The sequence below is a fragment of the Cheilinus undulatus genome, linkage group 15 (genome assembly GCF_018320785.1).
Source record: "Cheilinus undulatus linkage group 15, ASM1832078v1, whole genome shotgun sequence".
Classification (NCBI taxonomy): Eukaryota; Metazoa; Chordata; class Actinopteri; order Labriformes; family Labridae; genus Cheilinus; species Cheilinus undulatus.
This window is the reverse complement of record NC_054879.1, coordinates 178,310-201,009: the sequence shown is the minus strand read 5'-3', so window position 1 is coordinate 201,009 and position 22,700 is coordinate 178,310. Positions and strand designations below refer to the sequence as shown.

General features: G+C 38.2%; 1 protein-coding gene across 1 annotated transcript in view; it reads right to left on the bottom strand.

The window, feature by feature from the left end:
• Positions 1-22,700, bottom strand: part of gtdc1 (glycosyltransferase-like domain containing 1) — a 157,574-nt gene that overhangs the window by 7,327 nt on the left and 127,547 nt on the right. Inside the window, exons 5-8 of the mRNA XM_041807427.1 lie at positions 18,534-18,626; positions 18,362-18,466; positions 14,020-14,129; positions 12,762-12,906 (exon numbers count right to left, since the gene is read on the bottom strand). Coding sequence (XP_041663361.1) covers positions 12,762-12,906; positions 14,020-14,129; positions 18,362-18,466; positions 18,534-18,626 — 453 coding nt within the window. The remainder of the gene's footprint in view (positions 1-12,761; positions 12,907-14,019; positions 14,130-18,361; positions 18,467-18,533; positions 18,627-22,700) is intronic.

The window sequence follows — 22,700 nt, the reverse complement described above, 5'->3', positions numbered from 1 at the left end:
GTCTCAGGTAGAAAGTTGTTTGTTAATATTCTGAGATTATTTTCCCATCCCAGTCTCAGGTAGAAAGGTGTTTGTTGATAATCTGAGATAATTTCTCTGTCCCAGTCTCAGGTATAAAGGTGTTTGTTAATAATCTGAGATTATTTCTCTGTCCTAGTCTCAGGTAGAAAAGTGTTTGTTGATAATCTGAGATTAGGTCTCTGTCCCAGTCTAAGGTATAAAAGTGTGTGTTAATAATCTGAGATTATTTCTCTGTCCCAGTCTCAGGTAGAAAGGTGTTTGTTAATAATCTGAGATTATTTCTCTGTCCCAGTCTCAGGTAGAAAAGTGTTTGTTGATAATCTGAGATTATTTCTCCGTCCCAGTCTCAGGTAGAAAGGTGTTTGTTGATAATCTGAGATTATTTCTCCTTCCCAGTCTCAGGTAGAAAGGTGTTTGTTGATAATCTGAGATTATTTCTCTGTCCCAGTCTCAGGTAGAAAGGTGTTTGTTAATAATCTGAGATAATTTCTCTGTCCCAGTCTCAGGTATAAAGGTGTTTGTTAATAATCTGAGATTATTTCTCCGTCCCAGTCTCAGGTAGAAAGGTGTTTGTTGATAGTCTGAGATTATTTCTCTGTCCCAGTCTCAGGCAGAAAGGTGTTTGTTAATAATCTGAGATTATTTCTCCTTCCCAGTCTCAGGTAGAAAGGTGATTGTTAATAATCTGAGATTACGTCTCTGTCCCAGTCTCAGGTAGAAAAGTGTTTGCTGATAATCTGAGATTATGTCTCTGTCCCAGTCTAAGGTATAAAAGTGTTTGATAATAATCTGAGATTATTTCTCTGTCCCAGTCTCAGGTAGAAAGGTGTTTGTTGATAATCTGAGATAATTTCTCTGTCCCAGTCTCAGGTAGAAAGGTGTTTGTTGATAATCTGAGATTACGTCTCTGTCCCAGTCTCAGGTAAAAAGGTGTTTGTTAATAATCTGAGATTACTTCTCCGTCCCAGTCTCAGGTAGAAAAGTGTTTGTTGATAATCTGCGATTAGGTCTCTGTCCCAGTCTAAGGTATAAAATTGTTTGTTAATAATCTGAGATAATTTCTCTGTCCCAGTCTCAGGTAGATAGTTGTTTGTTAATATTCTGAGATTATTTCCCCATCCCAGTCTCAGGTAGAAAGGTGTTTGTTGATAATCTGAGATTATTTCTCTGTCCTAGTCTCAGGTAGAAAGGTGTTGATAATCTGAGATTATTTCTCCGTCCCAGTCTCAGGTAGAAAGGTGTTTGTTGATAATCTGAGATAATTTCTCTGTCCCAGTTTCAGGTAGAAAGGTGTTTGTTAATAATCTGAGATTATTTCCCCGTCCCAGTCTCAGGTAGAAAGGTGTTTGTTGATAATCTGAGATTATTTCTCTGTCCCAGTCTCAGGTATAAAAGTGTTTGTTAATAATCTGAGATTATTTCTCTGTCCCAGTCTCAGGTAGAAAAGTGTTTGTTGATAATCTGAGATTAGGTCTCTGTCCCAGTCTAAGGTATAAAAGTGTGTGTTAATAATCTGAGATTATTTCTCTGTCCCAGTCTCAGGCAGAAAGGTGTTTGTTAATAATCTGAGATTATTTCTCCGTCCCAGTCTCAGGTAGAAAAGTGTTTGTTGATAATCTGAGATTAGGTCTCTGTCCAAGTCTAAGGTATAAAAGTGTTTGTTAATAATCTGAGATTATTTCTCCTTCCCAGTCTCAGGTAGAAAGGTGTTTGTTGATAATCTGAGATTATTCTCCTTCCCACTCTCAGGTAGAAAGGTGTTTGTTGATAATCTGAGATTATTTCTCTGTCCCAGTCTCAGGCAGAAAGGTGTTTGTTAATAATCTGAGATAATTTCTCTGTCCCAGTCTCAGGTATAAAGGTGTTTGTTAATAATCTGAGATTATTTCTCCGTCCCAGTCTCAGGTAGAAAGGTGTTTGTTAATAATCTGAGATTATTTCTCTGTCCCAGTCTCAGGCAGAAAGGTGTTTGTTAATAATCTGAGATTATTTCTCTGTCCCAGTCTCAGGAATAAAAGTTTTTGTTTAAAATCTGGGAAAATTGCTCCGTCCCAGTCTCAGGTAGAAAGGTGTTTGTTGATAATCTGAGATTATTTCCCCATCCCAGTCTCAGGTAGAAAGGTGTTGATAATCTGAGATTATTTCTCTGTCCCAGTCTCAGGTAGAAAGGTGTTTGTTGATAATCTGAGATTATTTCTCTGTCCCAGTCTCAGGTAGAAAGGTGTTTGTTAATAATCTGAGATGATTTCTCTGTCCCAGTCTCAGGTAGAAAAGTGTTTGTTGATAATCTGAGATTAGGTCTCTGTCCCAGTCTAAGGTATAAAAGTGTGTGTTAATAATCTGAGATTATTTCTCTGTCCCAGTCTCAGGTAGAAAGGTGTTTGTTAATAATCTGAGATTATTTCTCTGTCCCAGTCTCAGGTAGAAAAGTGTTTGTTGATAATCTGAGATTAGGTCTCTGTCCCAGTCTAAGGTATAAAAGTGTTTGTTAATAATCTGAGATTATTTCTCCGTCCCAGTCTGAGGTAGAAAGGTGTTTGTTGATAATCTGAGATAATTTCTCTGTCCCAGTCTCAGGTATAAAGGTGTTTGTTAATAATCTGAGATTATTTCTCTGTCCCAGTCTCAGGTAGAAAAGTGTTTGTTGATAATCTGAGATTAGGTCTCTGTCCCAGTCTAAGGTATAAAAGTGTGTGTTAATAATCTGAGATTATTTCTCTGTCCCAGTCTCAGGTAGAAAGGTGTTTGTTAATAATCTGAGATTATTTCTCTGTCCCAGTCTCAGGTAGAAAAGTGTTTGTTGATAATCTGAGATTAGGTCTCTGTCCCAGTCTATGGTATAAAAGTGTTTGTTAATAATCTGAGATAATTTCTCCGTCCCAGTCTCAGGTAGAAAGTTGTTTGTTAATATTCTGAGATTATTTTCCCATCCCAGTCTCAGGTAGAAAGGTGTTTGTTGATAATCTGAGATAATTTCTCTGTCCCAGTCTCAGGTATAAAGGTGTTTGTTAATAATCTGAGATTATTTCACTGTCCTAGTCTCAGGTAGAAAAGTGTTTGTTGATAATCTGAGATTAGGTCTCTGTCCCAGTCTAAGGTATAAAAGTGTGTGTTAATAATCTGAGATTATTTCTCTGTCCCAGTCTCAGGTAGAAAGGTGTTTGTTAATAATCTGAGATTATTTCTCTGTCCCAGTCTCAGGTAGAAAAGTGTTTGTTGATAATCTGAGATTATTTCTCCGTCCCAGTCTCAGGTAGAAAGGTGTTTGTTGATAATCTGAGATAATTTCTCTGTCCCAGTCTCAGGTAGAAAGGTGTTTGTTGATAATCTGAGATTATTTCTCTGTCCCAGTCTCAGGCAGAAAGGTGTTTGTTAATAATCTGAGATAATTTCTCTGTCCCAGTCTCAGGTATAAAGGTGTTTGTTAATAATCTGAGATTATTTCTCCGTCCCAGTCTCAGGTAGAAAGGTGTTTGTTGATAGTCTGAGATTATTTCTCTGTCCCAGTCTCAGGCAGAAAGGTGTTTGTTAATAATCTGAGATTATTTCTCCTTCCCAGTCTCAGGTAGAAAGGTGATTGTTAATAATCTGAGATTACGTCTCTGTCCCAGTCTCAGGTAGAAAAGTGTTTGCTGATAATCTGAGATTATGTCTCTGTCCCAGTCTAAGGTATAAAAGTGTTTGTTGATAATCTGAGATTATTTCTCCGTCCCAGTCTCAGGTAGAAAGGTGTTTGTTGATAATCTGAGATAATTTCTCTGTCCCAGTCTCAGGTAGAAAGGTGTTTGTTGATAATCTGAGATTATTTCTCTGTCCCAGTCTCAGGCAGAAAGGTGTTTGTTAATAATCTGAGATAATTTCTCTGTCCCAGTCTCAGGTATAAAAATGTTTGTTAATAATCTGAGATTATTTCTCCGTCCCAGTCTCAGGTAGAAAGGTGTTTGTTGATAGTCTGAGATTATTTCTCTGTCCCAGTCTCAGGCAGAAAGGTGTTTGTTAATAATCTGAGATTATTTCTCCTTCCCAGTCTCAGGTAGAAAGGTGATTGTTAATAATCTGAGATTACGTCTCTGTCCCAGTCTCAGGTAGAAAAGTGTTTGCTGATAATCTGAGATTATGTCTCTGTCCCAGTCTAAGGTATAAAAGTGTTTGATAATAATCTGAGATTATTTCTCTGTCCCAGTCTCAGGTAGAAAGGTGTTTGTTGATAATCTGAGATAATTTCTCTGTCCCAGTCTCAGGTATAAAGGTGTTTGTTGATAATCTGAGATTACGTCTCTGTCCCAGTCTCAGGTAAAAAGGTGTTTGTTAATAATCTGAGATTACTTCTCCGTCCCAGTCTCAGGTAGAAAAGTGTTTGTTGATAATCTGCGATTAGGTCTCTGTCCCAGTCTAAGGTATAAAATTGTTTGTTAATAATCTGAGATAATTTCTCCGTCCCAGTCTCAGGTAGAAAGGTGTTTGTTGATAGTCTGAGATTATTTCTCTGTCCCAGTCTCAGGCAGAAAGGTGTTTGTTAATAATCTGAGATTATTTCTCCTTCCCAGTCTCAGGTAGAAAGGTGATTGTTAATAATCTGAGATTACGTCTCTGTCCCAGTCTCAGGTAGAAAAGTGTTTGCTGATAATCTGAGATTATGTCTCTGTCCCAGTCTAAGGTATAAAAGTGTTTGATAATAATCTGAGATTATTTCTCTGTCCCAGTCTCAGGTAGAAAGGTGTTTGTTGATAATCTGAGATAATTTCTCTGTCCCAGTCTCAGGTATAAAGGTGTTTGTTGATAATCTGAGATTACGTCTCTGTCCCAGTCTCAGGTAAAAAGGTGTTTGTTAATAATCTGAGATTACTTCTCCGTCCCAGTCTCAGGTAGAAAAGTGTTTGTTGATAATCTGCGATTAGGTCTCTTTCCCAGTCTAAGGTATAAAATTGTTTGTTAATAATCTGAGATAATTTCTCTGTCCCAGTCTCAGGTAGATAGTTGTTTGTTAATATTCTGAGATTATTTCCCCATCCCAGTCTCAGGTAGAAAGGTGTTTGTTGATAATCTGAGATTATTTCTCTGTCCCAGTCTCAGGTAGAAAAGTGTGTGTTAATAATCTGAGATTATTTCTCCGTCCCAGTCTCAGGTAGAAAAGTGTTTGTTGATAATCTGAGATTAGGTCTCTGTCCAAGTCTAAGGTATAAAAGTGTTTGTTAATAATCTGAGATTATTTCTCCTTCCCAGTCTCAGGTAGAAAGGTGTTTGTTGATAATCTGAGATTATTCTCCTTCCCACTCTCAGGTAGAAAGGTGTTTGTTGATAATCTGAGATTATTTCTCTGTCCCAGTCTCAGGCAGAAAGGTGTTTGTTAATAATCTGAGATAATTTCTCTGTCCCAGTCTCAGGTATAAAGGTGTTTGTTAATAATCTGAGATTATTTCTCCGTCCCAGTCTCAGGTAGAAAGGTGTTTGTTAATAATCTGAGATTATTTCTCTGTCCCAGTCTCAGGCAGAAAGGTGTTTGTTAATAATCTGAGATTATTTCTCTGTCCCAGTCTCAGGAATAAAAGTTTTTGTTTAAAATCTGGGAAAATTGCTCCGTCCCAGTCTCAGGTAGAAAGGTGTTTGTTAATAATCCGAGATAATTTCTCTGTCCCAGTCTCAGGTAGAAAGATGTTTGTTGATAATCTGAGTTTAATTTTCCGTCCCAGTCTCATGTAGAAAGGTGTTTGTTAATAATCTGAGATTATTTCTCCGTCCCAGTCTCAGGTAGAAAGGTGTTTGTTAATAATCTGAGATAATTTCTCTGTCCCAGTCTCAGGTATAAAGGTGTTTGTTAATAATCTGAGATTATTTCTCTGTCCCAGTCTCAGGTATAAAGGTGTCTGTTGAAAATCTGAGATTATGTCTCTGTCCTAGTCTCAGGTAGAAAGGTGTTTGTTTAAAATCTGAGATTATTTCTCCGTCCCAGTCTCAGGTAGAAAGGTGTTTGTTAATAATCTGAGATTATGTCTCTGTCCCAGTCTCAGGTAGAAAGGTGTTTGTTAATAATCTGAGATTATTTCTCTGTCCCAGTCTCAGGTAGAAAGGTGTTTGTTGATAATCTGAGATTATGTCTTTGTCCCAGTCTAAGGTAAAAGGGTGTTTGTTAATAATCTGAGATTTTTTCTCTGTCCCACTCTCAGGCAGAAAGGTGTTTGTTAATAATCTGAGATTATTTCTCTGTCCCAGTCTCAGGTAGAAAGGTGTTTGTTGATAATCTGAGATTATTTCTCCGTCCCAGTCTCAGGTAGAAAGGTGTTTGTCAATAATCTGAGATTATGTCTCTGTCCCAGTCTCAGGATTAAAAGTTTTTGTTTAAAATCTGAGATTATTTCTCCGTCCCAGTCTCAGGTATAAAGGTGTTTGTTAATAATCCGAGATAATTTCTCTGTCCCAGTCTCGGGTAGAAAGATGTTTGTTGATAATCTGAGTTTATTTTTCCGTCCCAGTCTCAGGTAGAAAGGTGTTTGTAAATAATCTGAGATAATTTCTCTGTCCCAGTCTCAGGTATAAAGGTGTTTGTTAATAATCTGAGATTATTTCTCTGTCCCAGTCTTAGGTATAAAGGTGATTGTCAATAATCTGAGATTATGTCTCTGTCCCAGTCTGAGGATTAAAAGTTTTTGTTTAAAATCTGAGATTATGTCTCTGTCCCAGTCTCAGGTAGAAAGGTGTTTGTTAATAATCTGAGATTATTTCTCTGTCCCAGTCTCAGGTAGAAAGATGTTTGTTGATAATCTGAGTTTATTTTTCCGTCCCAGTCTCAGGTAGAAAGGTGTTTGTTGATAATATGAGATTATTTCTCTGTCCCAGTCTAAGGTATAAAGGTGTTTGTTAATAATCTGAGTTTATGTCTCTGTCCCAGTCTCAGGGATAAAGGTGTTTGTTAATAATCTGAGATTATTTCTCTGTCCCAGTCTCAGGTATAAAGGTGTCTGTTAATAATCTGAGATTATGTCTCCGTCCCAGTCTCAGGTAGAAAGGTGTTTGTTTAAAATCTGAGATTATTTCTCCGTCCCAGTCTCAGGTAGAAAGGTGTTTGTTAATAATCTGAGATTATGTCTCTGTCCCAGTCTAAAGGTAAAAAGGTGTTTGTTAATAATTTGAGATTATTTCTCTGTCCCAGTCTCAGGTATAAAGGTGTTTGTTTAAAATCTGAGATTATTTCTCCATCCCAGTCTCAGGTAGAAAGGTGTTTGTTAATAATCTGAAATTATGTCTCTGTCCCAGTTTCAGGTAGAAAGGTGTTTGTTAATAATCTGAGATTATTTCTCTGTCCCAGTCTCAGGTAGAAAGGTGTTTGTTGATAATCTGAGATTATGTCTCTGTCCCAGTTTCAGGTAGAAAGGTGTTTGTTAATAATCTGAGATAATTCCTCTGTCCCAGTCTCAGGTAGAAAGGTGTTTGTTGATAATCTGAGATTATGTCTCTGTCCCAGTCTCAGGCAGAAAGGTGTTTGTTAATAATCTGAGATTATTTCTCTGTCCAAGTCTCAGGCAGAAAGGTGTTTGTTAATAATCTGAGATTATTTCTCTGTCCCAGTCTCAGGTAGAAAGGTGTTTGTTTAAAATCTGAGATTATTTCTCTGTCCCAGTCTCAGGTATAAAGGTGTCTGTTAATAATCTGAGATTATGTCTCCGTCCCAGTCTCAGGTAGAAAGGTGTTTGTTTAAAATCTGAGATTATTTCTCCGTCCCAGTCTCAGGTAGAAAGGTGTTTGTTAATAATCTGAGATTATGTCTCTGTCCCAGTCTAAAGGTAAAAAGGTGTTTGTTAATAATTTGAGATTATTTCTCTGTCCCAGTCTCAGGTATAAAGGTGTTTGTTTAAAATCTGAGATTATTTCTCCGTCCCAGTCTCAGGTAGAAAGGTGTTTGTTAATAATCTGAAATTATGTCTCTGTCCCAGTTTCAGGTAGAAAGGTGTTTGTTAATAATCTGAGATTATTTCTCTGTCCTAGTCTCAGGTAGAAAGGTGTTTGTTGATAATCTGTGATAATTTCTCTGTCCCAGTTTCAGGTAGAAAGGTGTTTGTTAATAATCTGAGATAATTCCTCTGTCCCAGTCTCAGGTAGAAAGGTGTTTGTTGTTAATCTGAGATTATGTCTCTGTCCCAGTCTAAGGTAAAAAGGTGTTTGTTAATAATCTGAGATAATTTCTCTGTCCCAGTCTCAGGTATAAACGTGTTTGTTAATAATCTGAGATTATTTCTCTGTCCCAGTCTCAGGTAGAAAGGTGTTTGTTTAAAATCTGAGATTATTTCTCCTTCCCAGTCTCAGGTAGAAAGGTGTTTGTTAATAATCTGAAATTATGTCTCTGTCCCAGTTTCAGGTAGAAAGGTGTTTGTTAATAATCTGAGATTATTTCTCTGTCCCAGTCTCAGGTAGAAAGGTGTTTGTTTAAAATCTGAGATTATTTCTCCGTCCCAGTCTCAGGTAGAAAGGTGTTTGTTAATAATCTGAGATTATGTCTCTGTCCCAGTCTCAGGTAGAAAGGTGTTTGTTGATAATCTGAGATTATTTCTCTGTCCCAGTCTCAGGCAGAAAGGTGTTTGTTAATAATCTGAGATTATTTCTCCTTCCCAGTCTCAGGTAGAAAGGTGATTGTTAATAATCTGAGATTATTTCTCCGTCCCAGTCTCAGGTAGAAAAGTGTTTGCTGATAATCTGAGATTATGTCTCTGTCCCAGTCTAAGGTATAAAAGTGTTTGTTAATAATCTGAGATTATTTCTCTGTCCCAGTCTCAGGTAGAAAGGTGTTTGTTGATAATCTGAGATAATTTCTCCGTCCCAGTCTCAGGTATAAAGGTGTTTGTTGATAATCTGAGATAATTTCTCTGTCCCAGTCTCAGGTAGAAAGGTGTTTGTTAATAATCTGAGATTACTTCTCCGTCCCAGTCTCAGGTAGAAAAGTGTTTGTTGATAATCTGAGATTAGGTCTCTGTCCCAGTCTAAGGTATAAAAGTGTTTGTTGATAATCTGAGATAATTTTTCTGTCCCAGTCTCAGGTAGAAAGTTGTTTGTTAATATTCTGAGATTATTTCCCCATCCCAGTCTCAGGTAGAAAGGTGTTTGTTGATAATCTGAGATTATTTCTCTGTCCTAGTCTCAGGTAGAAAGGTGTTGATAATCTGAGATTATTTCTCCGTCCCAGTCTGAGGTAGAAAGGTGTTTGTTGATAATCTGAGATAATTTCTCTGTCCCAGTCTCAGGTAGAAAGGTGTTTGTTTATAATCTGAGATTATTTCCCCGTCCCAGTCTCAGGTAGAAAGGTGTTTGTTGATAATCTGAGATAATTTCTCCGTCCCAGTCTCAGGTATAAAGGTGTTTGTTAATAATCTGAGATTATTTCTCTGTCCCAGTCTCAGGTAGAAAAGTGTTTGTTGATAATCTGAGATTAGGTCTCTGTCCCAGTCTAAGGTATAAAAGTGTGTGTTAATAATCTGAGATTATTTCTCTGTCCCAGTCTCAGGTAGAAAGGTGTTTGTTAATAATCTGAGATTATTTCTCCGTCCCAGTCTCAGGTAGAAAGGTGTTTGTTAATAATCTGAGATTATGTCTCTGTCCCAGTCTAAGGTAAAAAGGTGTTTGTTAATAATTTGAGATTATTTCTCTGTCCCAGTCTCAGGTATAATGGTGTTTGTCAATAATCTGAGATTATTTCTCCGTCCCAGTCTCAGGTAGAAAGGTGTTTGTTAATAATCTGAAATTATGTCTCTGTCCCAGTTTCAGGTAGAAAGGTGTTTGTTAATAATCTGAGATTATTTCTCTGTCCCAGTCTCAGGTAGAAAGGTTTTTGTTGATAATCTGAGATTATGTCTCTGTCCCAGTTTCAGGTAGAAAGGTGTTTGTTAATAATCTGAGATAATTCCTCTGTCCCAGTCTCAGGTAGAAAGGTGTTTGTTGATAATCTGAGATTATGTCTCTGTCCCAGTCTAAGGTAAAAAGGTGTTTGTTAATAATCTGAGATTATTTTTCTGTCCAAGTCTCAGGCAGAAAGGTGTTTGTTAATAATCTGAGATAATTCCTCTGTCCCAGTCTCAGGTATAAACGTGTTTGTTAATAATCTGAGATTATTTCTCTGTCCCAGTCTCAGGTAGAAAGGTGTTTGTTTAAAATCTGAGATTATTTCTCCGTCCCAGTCTCAGGTAGAAAGGTGTTTGTTAATAATCTGAAATTATGTCTCTGTCCCAGTTTCAGGTAGAAAGGTGTTTGTTAATAATCTGAGATTATTTCTCTGTCCCAGTCTCAGGTAGAAAGGTGTTTGTTGATAATCTGAGATTATGTCTCTGTCCCAGTTTCAGGTATAAAGGTGTTTGTTAATAATCTGAGATTATTTCTCTGTCCCAGTCTCAGGTAGAAAGGTGTTTGTTTAAAATCTGAGATTATTTCTCCGTCCCAGTCTCAGGTAGAAAGGTGTTTGTTAATAATCTGAGATTATGTCTCTGTCCCAGTCTAAAGTAAGAAGGTGTTTGTTAATAATTTAAGATTATTTCTCTGTCCCAGTCTCAGGTATAAAGGTGTTTGTTAATAATCTGAGATTATTTCTCCGTCCCAGTCTCAGGTAGAAAGGTGTTTGTTAATAATCTGAAATTATGTCTCTGTCCCAGTTTCAGGTAGAAAGGTGTTTGTTAATAATCTGAGATTATTTCTCTGTCCCAGTCTCAGGTAGAAAGGTGTTTGTTGATAATCTGAGATTATGTCTCTGTCCCAGTTTCAGGTATAAAGGTGTTTGTTAATAATCTGAGATAATTCCTCTGTCCCAGTCTCAGGTAGAAAGGTGTTTGTTGATAATCTGAGATTATGTCTCTGTCCCAGTCTAAGGTAAAAAGGTGTTTGTTAATAATCTGAGATTATTTCTCTGTCCAAGTCTCAGGCAGAAAGGTGTTTGTTAATAATCTGAGATAATTCCTCTGTCCCAGTCTCAGGTATAAACGTGTTTGTTAATAATCTGAGATTATTTCTCTGTCCCAGTCTCAGGTAGAAAGGTGTTTGTTTAAAATCTGAGATTATTTCTCCGTCCCAGTCTCAGGTAGAAAGGTGTTTGTTAATAATCTGAAATTATGTCTCTGTCCCAGTTTCAGGTAGAAAGGTGTTTGTTAATAATCTGAGATTATTTCTCTGTCCCAGTCTCAGGTAGAAAGGTGTTTGTTGATAATCTGAGATTATGTCTCTGTCCCAGTTTCAGGTATAAAGGTGTTTGTTAATAATCTGAGATTATTTCTCTGTCCCAGTCTCAGGTAGAAAGGTGTTTGTTGATAATCTGAGATTATGTCTCTGTCCCAGTCTAAGGTAAAAAGGTGTTTGTTAATAATTTGAGATTATTTCTCTGTCCCAGTCTCAGGTAGAAAGGTGTTTGTTTAAAATCTGAGATTATTTCTCCGTCCCAGTCTCAGGTAGAAAGGTGTTTGTTAATAATCTGAGATTATGTCTCTGTCCCAGTTTCAGGTAGAAAGGTGTTTGTTAATAATCTGAGATTATTTCTCTGTCCCAGTCTCAGGTAGAAAGGTGTTTGTTGATAATCTGAGATTATGTCTCTGTCCCAGTTTCAGGTAGAAAGGTGTTTGTTAATAATCTGAGATTATTTCTCTGTCCCAGTCTCAGGTAGAAAGGTGTTTGTTGATAATCTGAGATTATGTCTCTGTCCCAGTCTCAGGTAAAAAGGTGTTTGTTAATAATCTGAGATTATTTCTCTGTCCCAGTCTCAGGTAGAAAGGTGTTTGTTGATAATCTGAGATTATGTCTCTGTCCCAGTCTAAGGTAAAAAGGTGTTTGTTAATAATCTGAGATTATTTCTCTGTCCAAGTCTCAGGCAGAAAGGTGTTTGTTAATAATCTGAGATAATTTCTCTGTCCCAGTCTCAGGTAAAAAGGTGTTTGTTAATAATCTGAGATTATTTCTCCGTCCCAGTCTCATGTAGAAAAGTGTTTCTCTCAGAGTACCAGGCCGGAGCGTCAGTTGAAGTCAGACATAAGTCAGAGCCAGTGAGCTACAAACAACCTGGGACATGAAACAGGTGAAGATCAGATGCCAGTGCTGCAGGCTATCTCACATGTTTGATTGGCTGAGCTTCAGAGAGCAGAGCGTCTGATTGGCTGTTGATGTTGAGCCTGCAGGTCAGATCCACCTGACTGAGTGTGAGATCAGAGAGACAGAGCTGCAGGTGAGAACCAGGTCTCAGAGAGGACACCTTCATGTCATCAAACAGCTGATGTCAAAGTTTCTTCACTCTGAGGCGCTGCTGAGTTCACTCCACACCAACATCACACCCAACCAGACTCTCTTAGTGTAGAGAAGTTAGTTTTATTTTAGTGTAGAGAGAGATCTGATTTATTTTAGTGTAGAGAGAAGTCGGTTTTATTTTAGTCTAGAGAGAAGTCAGTTTTATTTTAGTGTAGAGAGAGAAGCCGGTTTTATCTTAGTGTAGAGAGAGAAGTCAGTTTTATTTTACAGTAGAGAGAAGTCAGTTTTCTTTTAGTCTAGAGAGAAGTCAGTTTTATTTTAGTCTAGAGAGAAGTCAGTTTTATTTTAGTATAGAGAGAGAAGTCGGTTTTATTTTAGTATAGAGAGAGAAGTCGGTTTTATTTTAGTGTAGAGAGAGAAGTCAGTTTTATTTTAGAGTAGAGAGAAGTCAGTTTTCTTTTTCATAGTTAGTCACTGGGACCTGATTCTGGTTTGTCCTCATGAACATGCATAAAGCTGAGGGGATGAAAGAAACTCACATGGCCACTCCAAAGAACTCGTGTTTGGCGGTGGAGACGACCACATCAGCCTCACACAGGACCCTCAGGTAATCTTCTTTACTGGACAGGTAACCCCAGTTCAGGATGTGAGCCTCCAGCTGGGTCCTGGCTTCAGAGAAGACCTCTGCAGAGGAGGAGGAGGAGGAGGAGGAGGAGGAGGAGGAGGAGGAGGAGGAACACATGGTGTCTTCTGAATGACTGGTGAATGAGGCTTCATATAAACATCAGCCTTTCTTCATATTTGACCTGTTTTCATGGGTGTCTCTGTGGTTTATTGTTCCTGTCTTTATCAGAAACTCAGAAGGAGGAGGAGGAGGAGGAGTCTGGCTGATAAAGAAGAATGCAGATTAATGATGGTGATGAGATGTAGTCCTATCCCATTAGTAGTAAAGCTATGATGGAGGATAAAGCCATCAGATGTTTGTGGAGGGTCAGAGGGAGCAGGGTAAAATCCAGAAGAAGCAGCTAAAGAGACATTTTTAAATCATCCTGATGTTTATGAACGCTGACGTTTATGAGCCTGGAGCAGAGAGAAAATCAGGTGAGGGGTGAACACGATCGATACTCTGACCCTATTAACAAAATCAAAGTCGATTAAAATTGTCCTAATGTGATTGCCTTCCTGCGCTCATAAAGCTAATCAGAGAATATGAGGCTGGATTTACGGGCAGCTGTTTGTGCTGCACTAAAACTTTACATTTTAATATCACAGAGTGACTTCATCATCATCATCCTCGCAAACAGCTGATGACAGAGAGGTTAAAGAAAAGTCACAAAGTTTAGCTCCACCAACTTTACCATGAATACAGAGACCGTCCCAGCCTTAGAGGACAACCAGTCCAATCACCAGGTCCAGGACTCACATCAGAGACCTGGACCTGAGCACACCTGACCCCTGAGTCCGGTCTGATCAGCATGGATGTCAGATTACTGTCCTGGAGCTCTGAGTCTCAGACAGGGTTCAGAGCTACTCACAGCGGGTCTGAAGGAGTACGGGGTCCAAGTCAGTGAGCGGATCTGTAAAGTCCAGTCTGAACTAGAAGAGCTGTTGTTGTGCAGCACGGGTCCGGATCCTCTGAACAGGGCTTAGGCTCACAGTTACAGTTAGGGGGGACAGAACCGGTCAGGATGGATCTTTAGGACCTGGTCTAAGTTCTATCAGGAGTCGGGCTCAGGTGAACCTAGATGGGGCCAGCCCCCCACTGTCTAGCTGAGTGGATCAGGTGTGTGGGTGTACCTGGTACATCAGTGAACATCTCCCCCAGCACTGACAGGTGAAAGTCCAGGTTCTTGTCCCTCAGACTGATCAGGGTGGAGAAGAACCGCTCAGGGTCTTTATCATGCTCCCTGCAGACACACAGACAGACACGTGGGTTTAGAACACGTTTAAAAGAGCCATCTGAACAAACACGCTCAGGTGGCTGGTCCTGAACTTTAACAGAAACTCCAGCTGGAGCAGGTTCCCCCTTCCCATGGTTCATCACCCCGTCAGCTGTCCTCCTGTCTGTCTGCACCCTGGATCCAAACCCATTACCCAGCATCCTCCTGTCTGTCTGCACCCTGGATCCAAACCCATTACCCAGCATCCTCCTGTCTGTCTGCACCCTGGATCCAAACCCATTACCCAGCATCCTCCTGTCTGTCTGCACCCTGGATCCAAACCCACTACCCAGCATCCTCCTGTCTGTCTGCACCCTGGATCCAAACCCATTACCCAGCATCCTCCTGTCTGTCTGCACCCTGGATCCAAACCCATTACCCAGCATCCTCCTGTCTGTCTGCACCCTGGATCCAAACCCATTACCCAGCATCCTCCTGTCTGTCTGCACCCTGGATCCAAACCCATTACCCAGCATCCTCCTGTCTGTCGGCACCGTGAGGAGTCAGGAGCTGAGAGGACCAACACCAGCTACTGTATCTGCTGCTGCTGTAAGCATTTTAACCCTTTACTAACCTGAGCCTCTGACTGACACCTTTATTATCTCAGCAGCTGTGCTGGGTTGTACTGAGCATGCTCAGTGGAGAGCAGGGAGCCCAAAAATATTGATCATGTGATCAAATATTGTGATTCATGTAAACCCAAGAGAGGAGGATTTCAAAATTCAAACATTCTTCAACGATACACACCACTGAAAGTTACCACAATAAAAGACCACATCCTTCATAATAAAAGTCCTACATCCTTCAGAATAAAAGACCACAGCCTTCACTATAAAAGCCTACATCCTTCAGAATAAAAGCCTACATCCTTCAGAATAAAAGTCCTACATTCTTCAGAATAAAAGCCTACATCCTTCAGAATAAAAGTCCTACATTCTTCAGAATAAAAGCCTATATCCTTCAGAATAAAAGCCTACATCCTTCAGAATAAAAGCCTACATCCTTCAGAATAAAAGTCCTACATTCTTCAGAATAAAAGCCTACATCCTTCAGAATAAAAGCCTATATCCTTCAGAATAAAAGCCTACATCCTTCAGAATAAAAGTCCTACATTCTTCAGAATAAAAGTCCTACATCCGTCAGAAAAAAGCCTACATCCTTCAGAATAAAAGACCAAATCCTTCAGAATAAAAGCCTGCAGCCTTCAGATTAAAAGCCTACATCCTTGAGAATAAAAGCCTACATCCTTCAGAATAAAAGTCCTACATCCTTCAGAATAAAAGTCCTACATCTGTCAGTAAAAAGCCTACATCCTTCGGAATAAAAGACCACATCCTTCAGAATAAAAGCCTGCAGCCTTCAGATTAAAAGCCTACATCTGTCAGAATAAAAGTCCTATATCTGTCAGAAAAAAGCCTACATCCTTCAGAATAAAAGTCCTACATTTGTCAGAAAAAAAGCCTACAGCCTTCAGAATAAAAGCCTGCATCCTTCAGAATAAAAGCCTGCATCCTTCAGAATAAAAGCCTGCAGCCTTTAGAATAAAAGCCTACATCCATCAGAATAAAAGTCCTACATTTGTCAGAAAAAAAGCCTACAGCCTTCAGAATAAAAGCCTGCAGCCTTCAGAATAAAAGCCTGCATCCTTCAGAATAAAAGCCTGCAGCCTTCAGATTAAAAGCCTACATCTGTCAGAATAAAAGTCCTATATCTGTCAGAAAAAGCCTACATCCTTCAGAATAAAAGTCCTACATTCGTCAGGAAAAAAGCCTACACGCTTCAGAATAAAAGCCTACAACCCTCAGAACAGTCTACATCCTTCAGAATAAAAGCCTACAACCCTCAGAACAGTCTACATCCTTCAGAATAAAAGCCTACATCCTTAAGAATAAAAGCCTGCAGCCTTCAGAATAAAAGCCTACATCCTTCAGAATAAAAGCCTGCAGCATTCACAATAAAAGCCTATAGTCCTCACGATAAAAGCCTACATCCTTCAAAAAAGCCTACATCCTTCAAAATAAAAGCCTACATACTCCAGAAAAAAAGCCTACATCCTTCAGAATAAAAGCCTGCATCCTTCAGAATCAAAGCCTGCAGACTTCAGAATAAAGGCCTGCAGCCTTCAGAATAAAAGTCTGCAGCCTTCAGAATAAACGCCTACATGCCTCAGAATAAAAGATCTACATCCTTTAGAATAAAAGCCTACATTCTTTAGAATAAAAGCCTGCAGCCTTCAGAATAAAAGCCTACATCCTTCAGAATAAAAGCCTGCAGCCTTCAGAATAAAAGCCTACATCCCTCAGAATAAAAGCCTGCAGCCTTCAGAATAAAAGCCTACATCCCTCAGAATAAAAGCCTACATCCCTCAGAATAAAAGCCTACATCCTTTAGAATAAAAGTCCTACATTCGTTAGGAAAAAAGCCTACATCCTTCAGAATAAAAGCCTGCAGCCTTCAGAATAAAAGCCTACATCCTTCAGAATAAAAGCCTGCAGCCTTTAGAATAAAAGCCTACATCCCTCAGAATAAAAGCCTACATCCTTCAGAATAAAAGCCTGCAGCATTCAGAATAAAAGCCTACATCTTTCAGAATAAAAGCCTACATCCTTCAGAATAAAAGCCTGCAGCATTCAGAATAAAAGCCTACATCCTTCAGAATAAAAGCCTGCAGCCTTCAGAATAAAAGCCTACATCCCTCAGAATAAAAGCCTGCAGCCTTCAGAATAAAAGCCTACATCCCTCAGAATAAAAGCCTACATCCCTCAGAATAAAAGCCTACATCCCTCAGAATAAAAGCCTACATCCTTTAGAATAAAAGTCCTACATTCGTTAGGAAAAAAGCCTACATCCTTCAGAATAAAAGCCTGCAGCCTTCAGAATAAAAGCCTACATCCTTCAGAATAAAAGCCTGCAGCCTTTAGAATAAAAGCCTACATCCCTCAGAATAAAAGCCTACATCCTTCAGAATAAAAGCCTGCAGCATTCAGAATAAAAGCCTACATCTTTCAGAATAAAAGCCTGCATCCTTCAGAATAAAAGTCCTACATTGTTAGGAAAAAAGGCTACATGCATCAGAATAAAAGTCCTACATTCGTAAGAAAAAAAGCCTACATCCTTCAGAATAAAAGCCTGCAGCCTTCAGAATAAAAGCCTACATCCTTCAGAATAAAAGCCTGCATCCTTCAGAATAAAAGTCCTACATTGTTAGGAAAAAAGGCTACAGCCTTCAGAATAAAAGTCCTACATTCGTCAGAAAAAAAGCCTACATCCTTCAGAATAAAAGCCTGCAGCCTTCAGAATAAAAGCCTTCATCCTTCAGAATAAAAGCCTACATCCTTCAGAATAAAAGCCTGCAGCCTTCACAGTAAAACCCTCTAACCTTCAGAATTAAAGCCTGCTCCAGCTTTCAGAATAAAAGCCCTTGATGCTGACAGACCCCCCGCCCCCCCAGCAGCAGCAGCATCTTCACATGAAACAGGTGTTGCCCCCCCCCCCCCCCCCCATTGGCGAGCAGCAATAAGACGGCGCTGTAATCTGAGGATCGGGGCCACACACAGATTAAACAAACAGACGAGCTTCAATCAGAGATTATCAGAAATCCTGGTCCACTCAATAAAACAGCACTACCCATAATCCATCTGTGTTTTTGTCAGTTCACAGCAGATTACATGCCGGCTGCTGCTGTCACTGATACAAGAGAAGGTGGAAAACACCCCCACAGACGGAGGACGGTGGCCTGCAGAGACAATAATCCCTCTGATAGCACAAGTCAAAGATGGAAAAAATCACTGAAACCAGCAGGTAACACAGCGGATAAAAGCCGCCATACCACGGCAGGGTGTGGCCAAAATAAACCGATTTTAAAGGGTCAATACGTAGAATTATCTCATGGTCATTATAAATGGCTAAACCTGTGTTAAATACACTCATTCAGACCCCATCTTAGGGTTTCATCCTGATGCTACAGTCCATTAAATTCATTTTCATTCTCATTAATGTACAGTCAGGACCCTATGCTGACAAAGTCAAAACAGAACTGAAGACATCTCTGCAGATGTATGAAAAATAAACACTCAATCTCACACTGACACTAGGATTCTAATGGAACTGTAGCTCAGGTTCTCCATGTCTCTGGTCGTTGCTGAGATGTTTCTACACCTTAACTGGAGTCCACCTGTGCTAAATCAAAGTGGACTCACCATCTGTGGGGCCAGACGATGTGCAGTGGTCTCTCCTGGTTCTGGTCCTGGCCCTCATCAGCGTTGGGTCTCAGCTCTGATGTAGACTGATGGATCAGATCAGACCTGTAGAAACACTCCCGTGTTATACCGGTAGCTACGTCTATTTCAGGTGAATTTAGATCTCTGTTACCATGCAGACTGCTGCTCCGCCTGCTCTCTGATGATGTCATCAACATGAGACGCCACTGCAGGTCTGCGCTGATGTTTGTGTTTGGGCAGGAGTCTAAAGAACAGAAAACATGATTCTAGTCATAGTTTTACACCTCAGAAACACGTAAACATGATTCTAGCCATAGTTTTACACCTCAGAAACACGTAAACATGATTCTAGTCATAGTTTTACACCTCAGAAACACGTAAACATGATTCTAGTCATAGTTTTACACCTCAGAAACACGTAAACATGATTCTAGTCATACTTTACACCTCAGAAACACGTAAACATGATTCTAGTCATAGTTTTACACCTCAGAAACACGTAAACATGATTCTAGTCATACTTTACACCTCAGAAACACGTAAACATGATTCTAGTCATAGTTTTACACCTCAGAAACACAAGTAAACATGATTCGAGTCATAGTTTTACCCCTCGAAAACACAACAAAACATGATTCTAGTCATAGTTTTACACCTCAGAAACATGTAAACATAATTCTAGTCATAGTTTTACACCTCAGAAACACAAGTAAACATGATTCTAGTCATAGTTTTACACCTCAGAAACACGTAAACATTATTCTAGTCATAGTTTTACACCTCAGAAACACAAGTAAACATGATTCTAGTCATAGTTTTACACCTCAGAAACACGTAAACATGATTCTAGTCATAGTTTTACACCTCAGAAACACAAGTAAACATGATTCTAGTCATAGTTTTACACCTCAGAAACACAAGTAAACATGATTCTAGTCATAGTTTTACACCTCAGAAACACAAGTAAACATGATTCTAGTCATAGTTTTACACCTCAGAAACACATAAACATGATTCTAGTCATAGTTTTACACCTCAGAAACACAAGTAAACATGATTCTAGTCATAGTTTTACACCTCAGAAACACGTAAACATGATTCTAGTCATAGTTTTACACCTCAGAAACACAAGTAAACATGATTCTAGTCATAGTTTTACACCTCAGAAACACGTAAACATGATTCTAGTCATAGTTTTACACCTCAGAAACACGTAAACATGATTCTAGTCATAGTTTTACACCTCAGAAACACGTAAACATGATTCTAGTCATAGTTTTACACCTCAGAAACACGTAAACATGATTCTAGTCATAGTTTTACACCTCAGAAACACAAGTAAACATGATTCTAGTCATAGTTTTACACCTCAGAAACACAAGTAAACATGATTCTAGTCATAGTTTTACACCTCAGAAATACATAAACATGATTCTAGTCATAGTTTTACACCTCAAAAACACGTAAACATTATTCTAGTCATAGTTTTACACCTCAGAAACACAAGTAAACATGATTCTAGTCATAGTTTTACACCTCATAAACACAATTAAACATGATTCTTGTCATAGTTTTACACCTCATAAACACAAGTAAACATGATTCTAGTCATACTTTTACACCTCATAAACACAAGTAAACATGATTCTTGTCATAGTTTTACACCTCAGAAACACAAGTAAACATGATTCTAGTCATACTTTTACACCTCAGAAATACATGTAAACATGATTCTAGTCATAGTTTTGCACCTCAGAAACACAAGTTAACATGATTCTAGTCATAGTTTTACACCTCAGAAACACATGTAAACATGATTCTAGTCATAGTTTTGCACCTCAGAAACACAAGTTAAACATGATTCTAGTCATAGTTTTACACCACAGAAACCCGTAAACAAGATTCTAGTCATAGTTTTACACCTCAGAAACACGTAAACATGATTCTAGTCATAGTTTTAAACCTCATAAACACGTAAACATGATTCTAGTCATAGTTTTACACCTCAGAAACACTCGTGAACATGAATCTAGTCATACTTTACACCTCAGAAACACAAGTAAACATGATTCGAGTCATAGTTTTACACCTCGGAAACACAAGAAAACATGATTCTAGTCATAGTTTTACACCTCAGAAACATAAGTAAACATGATTCTAGTCATAGTTTTACACCTCAAAAACTCAAGTAAACATGATTCTAGTCATAGTTTTACACATCAGAAACACACGTAAACATGATTCTAGTCATACTTTACACCTCAGAAACACAAGTAAACATGATTCTAGTCTTAGTTTTACACCTCAAAAACACGTAAACATTATGCTAGTCATAGTTTTACACCTCAGAAACACAAGTAAACATGATTCTAGTCATAGTTTTACACCTCAGAAACACAAGTAAACATGATTCTAGTCATACTTTTACACCTCATAAACACAAGTAAACATGATTCTAGTCATAGTTTTACAACTCAGAAACACATGTAAACATGATTCTAGTCATAGTTTTACAACTCAGAAACACATGTAAACATGATTCTAGTCATAGTTTTACACCTCAGAAACACGTAAACATGATTCTAGTCATAGTTTTACAACTCAGAAACACATGTAAACATGATTCTAGTCATAGTTTTACAACTCAGAAACACATGTAAACATGATTCTAGTCATAGTTTTACACCTCAGAAACACAAGTAAACATGATTCTAGTCATAGTTTTACACCTCAGAAACACAAGTAAACATGATTCTAGTCATAGTTTTACACCTCAAAAACACAGGTAAACATGATTCTAGTCATAGTGTTACACCTCAGAAACACAAGTAAACATGATTCTAGTCATAGTTTTACACCTCAGAAATACATAAACATGATTCTAGTCATAGTTTTACACCTCAAAAACACGTAAACATTATTCTAGTCATAGTTTTACACCTCAGAAACACAAGTAAACATGATTCTAGTCATAGTTTTACACCTCATAAACACAATTAAACATGATTCAAGTCATAGTTTTACTCGTCATCACCACTTGTATACAGGATTCTAGTCATAGTTTTACACCTCATAAACACAATTAAACATGATTCTTGTCATAGTTTTACACCTCAGAAACACATGTAAACATGATTCTAGTCATAGTTTTACACCTCAGAAATACATGTAAACATGATTCTAGTCATAGTTTTGCACCTCAGAAACACAAGTTAACATGATTCTAGTCATAGTTTTACACCTCAGAAACACATGTAAACATGATTCTAGTAATAGTTTTACACCTCAGAAACACACCTAAACCTTACTCTAGTCATAGTTTTACACCTCAGAACCACGTAAACATGATTCTAGTCATAGTTTTACACCTCAGAAACACGTAAACATGATTCTAGTCATAGTTTTAAACCTCATAAACACGTAAACATGATTCTAGTCATAGTTTTACACCTCAGAAACACAAGTAAACATGATTCTAGTCATAGTTTTACACCTCAGAAACACAAGTAAACATGATTCTAGTCATAGTTTTACACCTCATAAACACAATTAAACATGATTCTAGTCATAGTTTTACACCTCAGAAACACAAGTAAACATGATTCTAGTCATAGTTTTACACCTCAAAAACACAGGTAAACATGATTCTAGTCATAGTGTTACACCTCAGAAACACAAGTAAACATGATTCTAGTCATAGTTTTACACCTCAGAAATACATAAACATGATTCTAGTCATAGTTTTACACCTCAAAAACATGTAAACATTATTCTAGTCATAGTTTTACACCTCAGAAACACAAGTAAACATGATTCTAGTCATAGTTTTACACCTCATAAACACAATTAAACATGATTCTAGTCATAGTTTTACACCTCATAAACACAAGTAAACATGATTCTTGTCATAGTTTTACACCTCAGAAACACATGTAAACATGATTCTAGTCATAGTTTTACACCTCAGAAACACAAGTAAACATGATTCTAGTCATAGTTTTGCACCTCAGAAACACAAGTTAACATGATTCTAGTCATAGTTTTACACCTCAGAAACACATGTAAACATGATTCTAGTCATAGTTTTGCACCTCAGAAACACAAGTTAACATGATTCTAGTCATAGTTTTGCACCTCAGAAACACAAGTAAACATGATTCTAGTCATACTTTACACCTCATAAACACAAGTAAACATGATTCTAGTCATAGTTTTACACCTCAGAAACACATGTAAACATGATTCTAGTCATAGTTTTACACCTCAAAACACAAGTAAACATGATTCTAGTCATAGTTTTACACCCAAAAACAAGTAA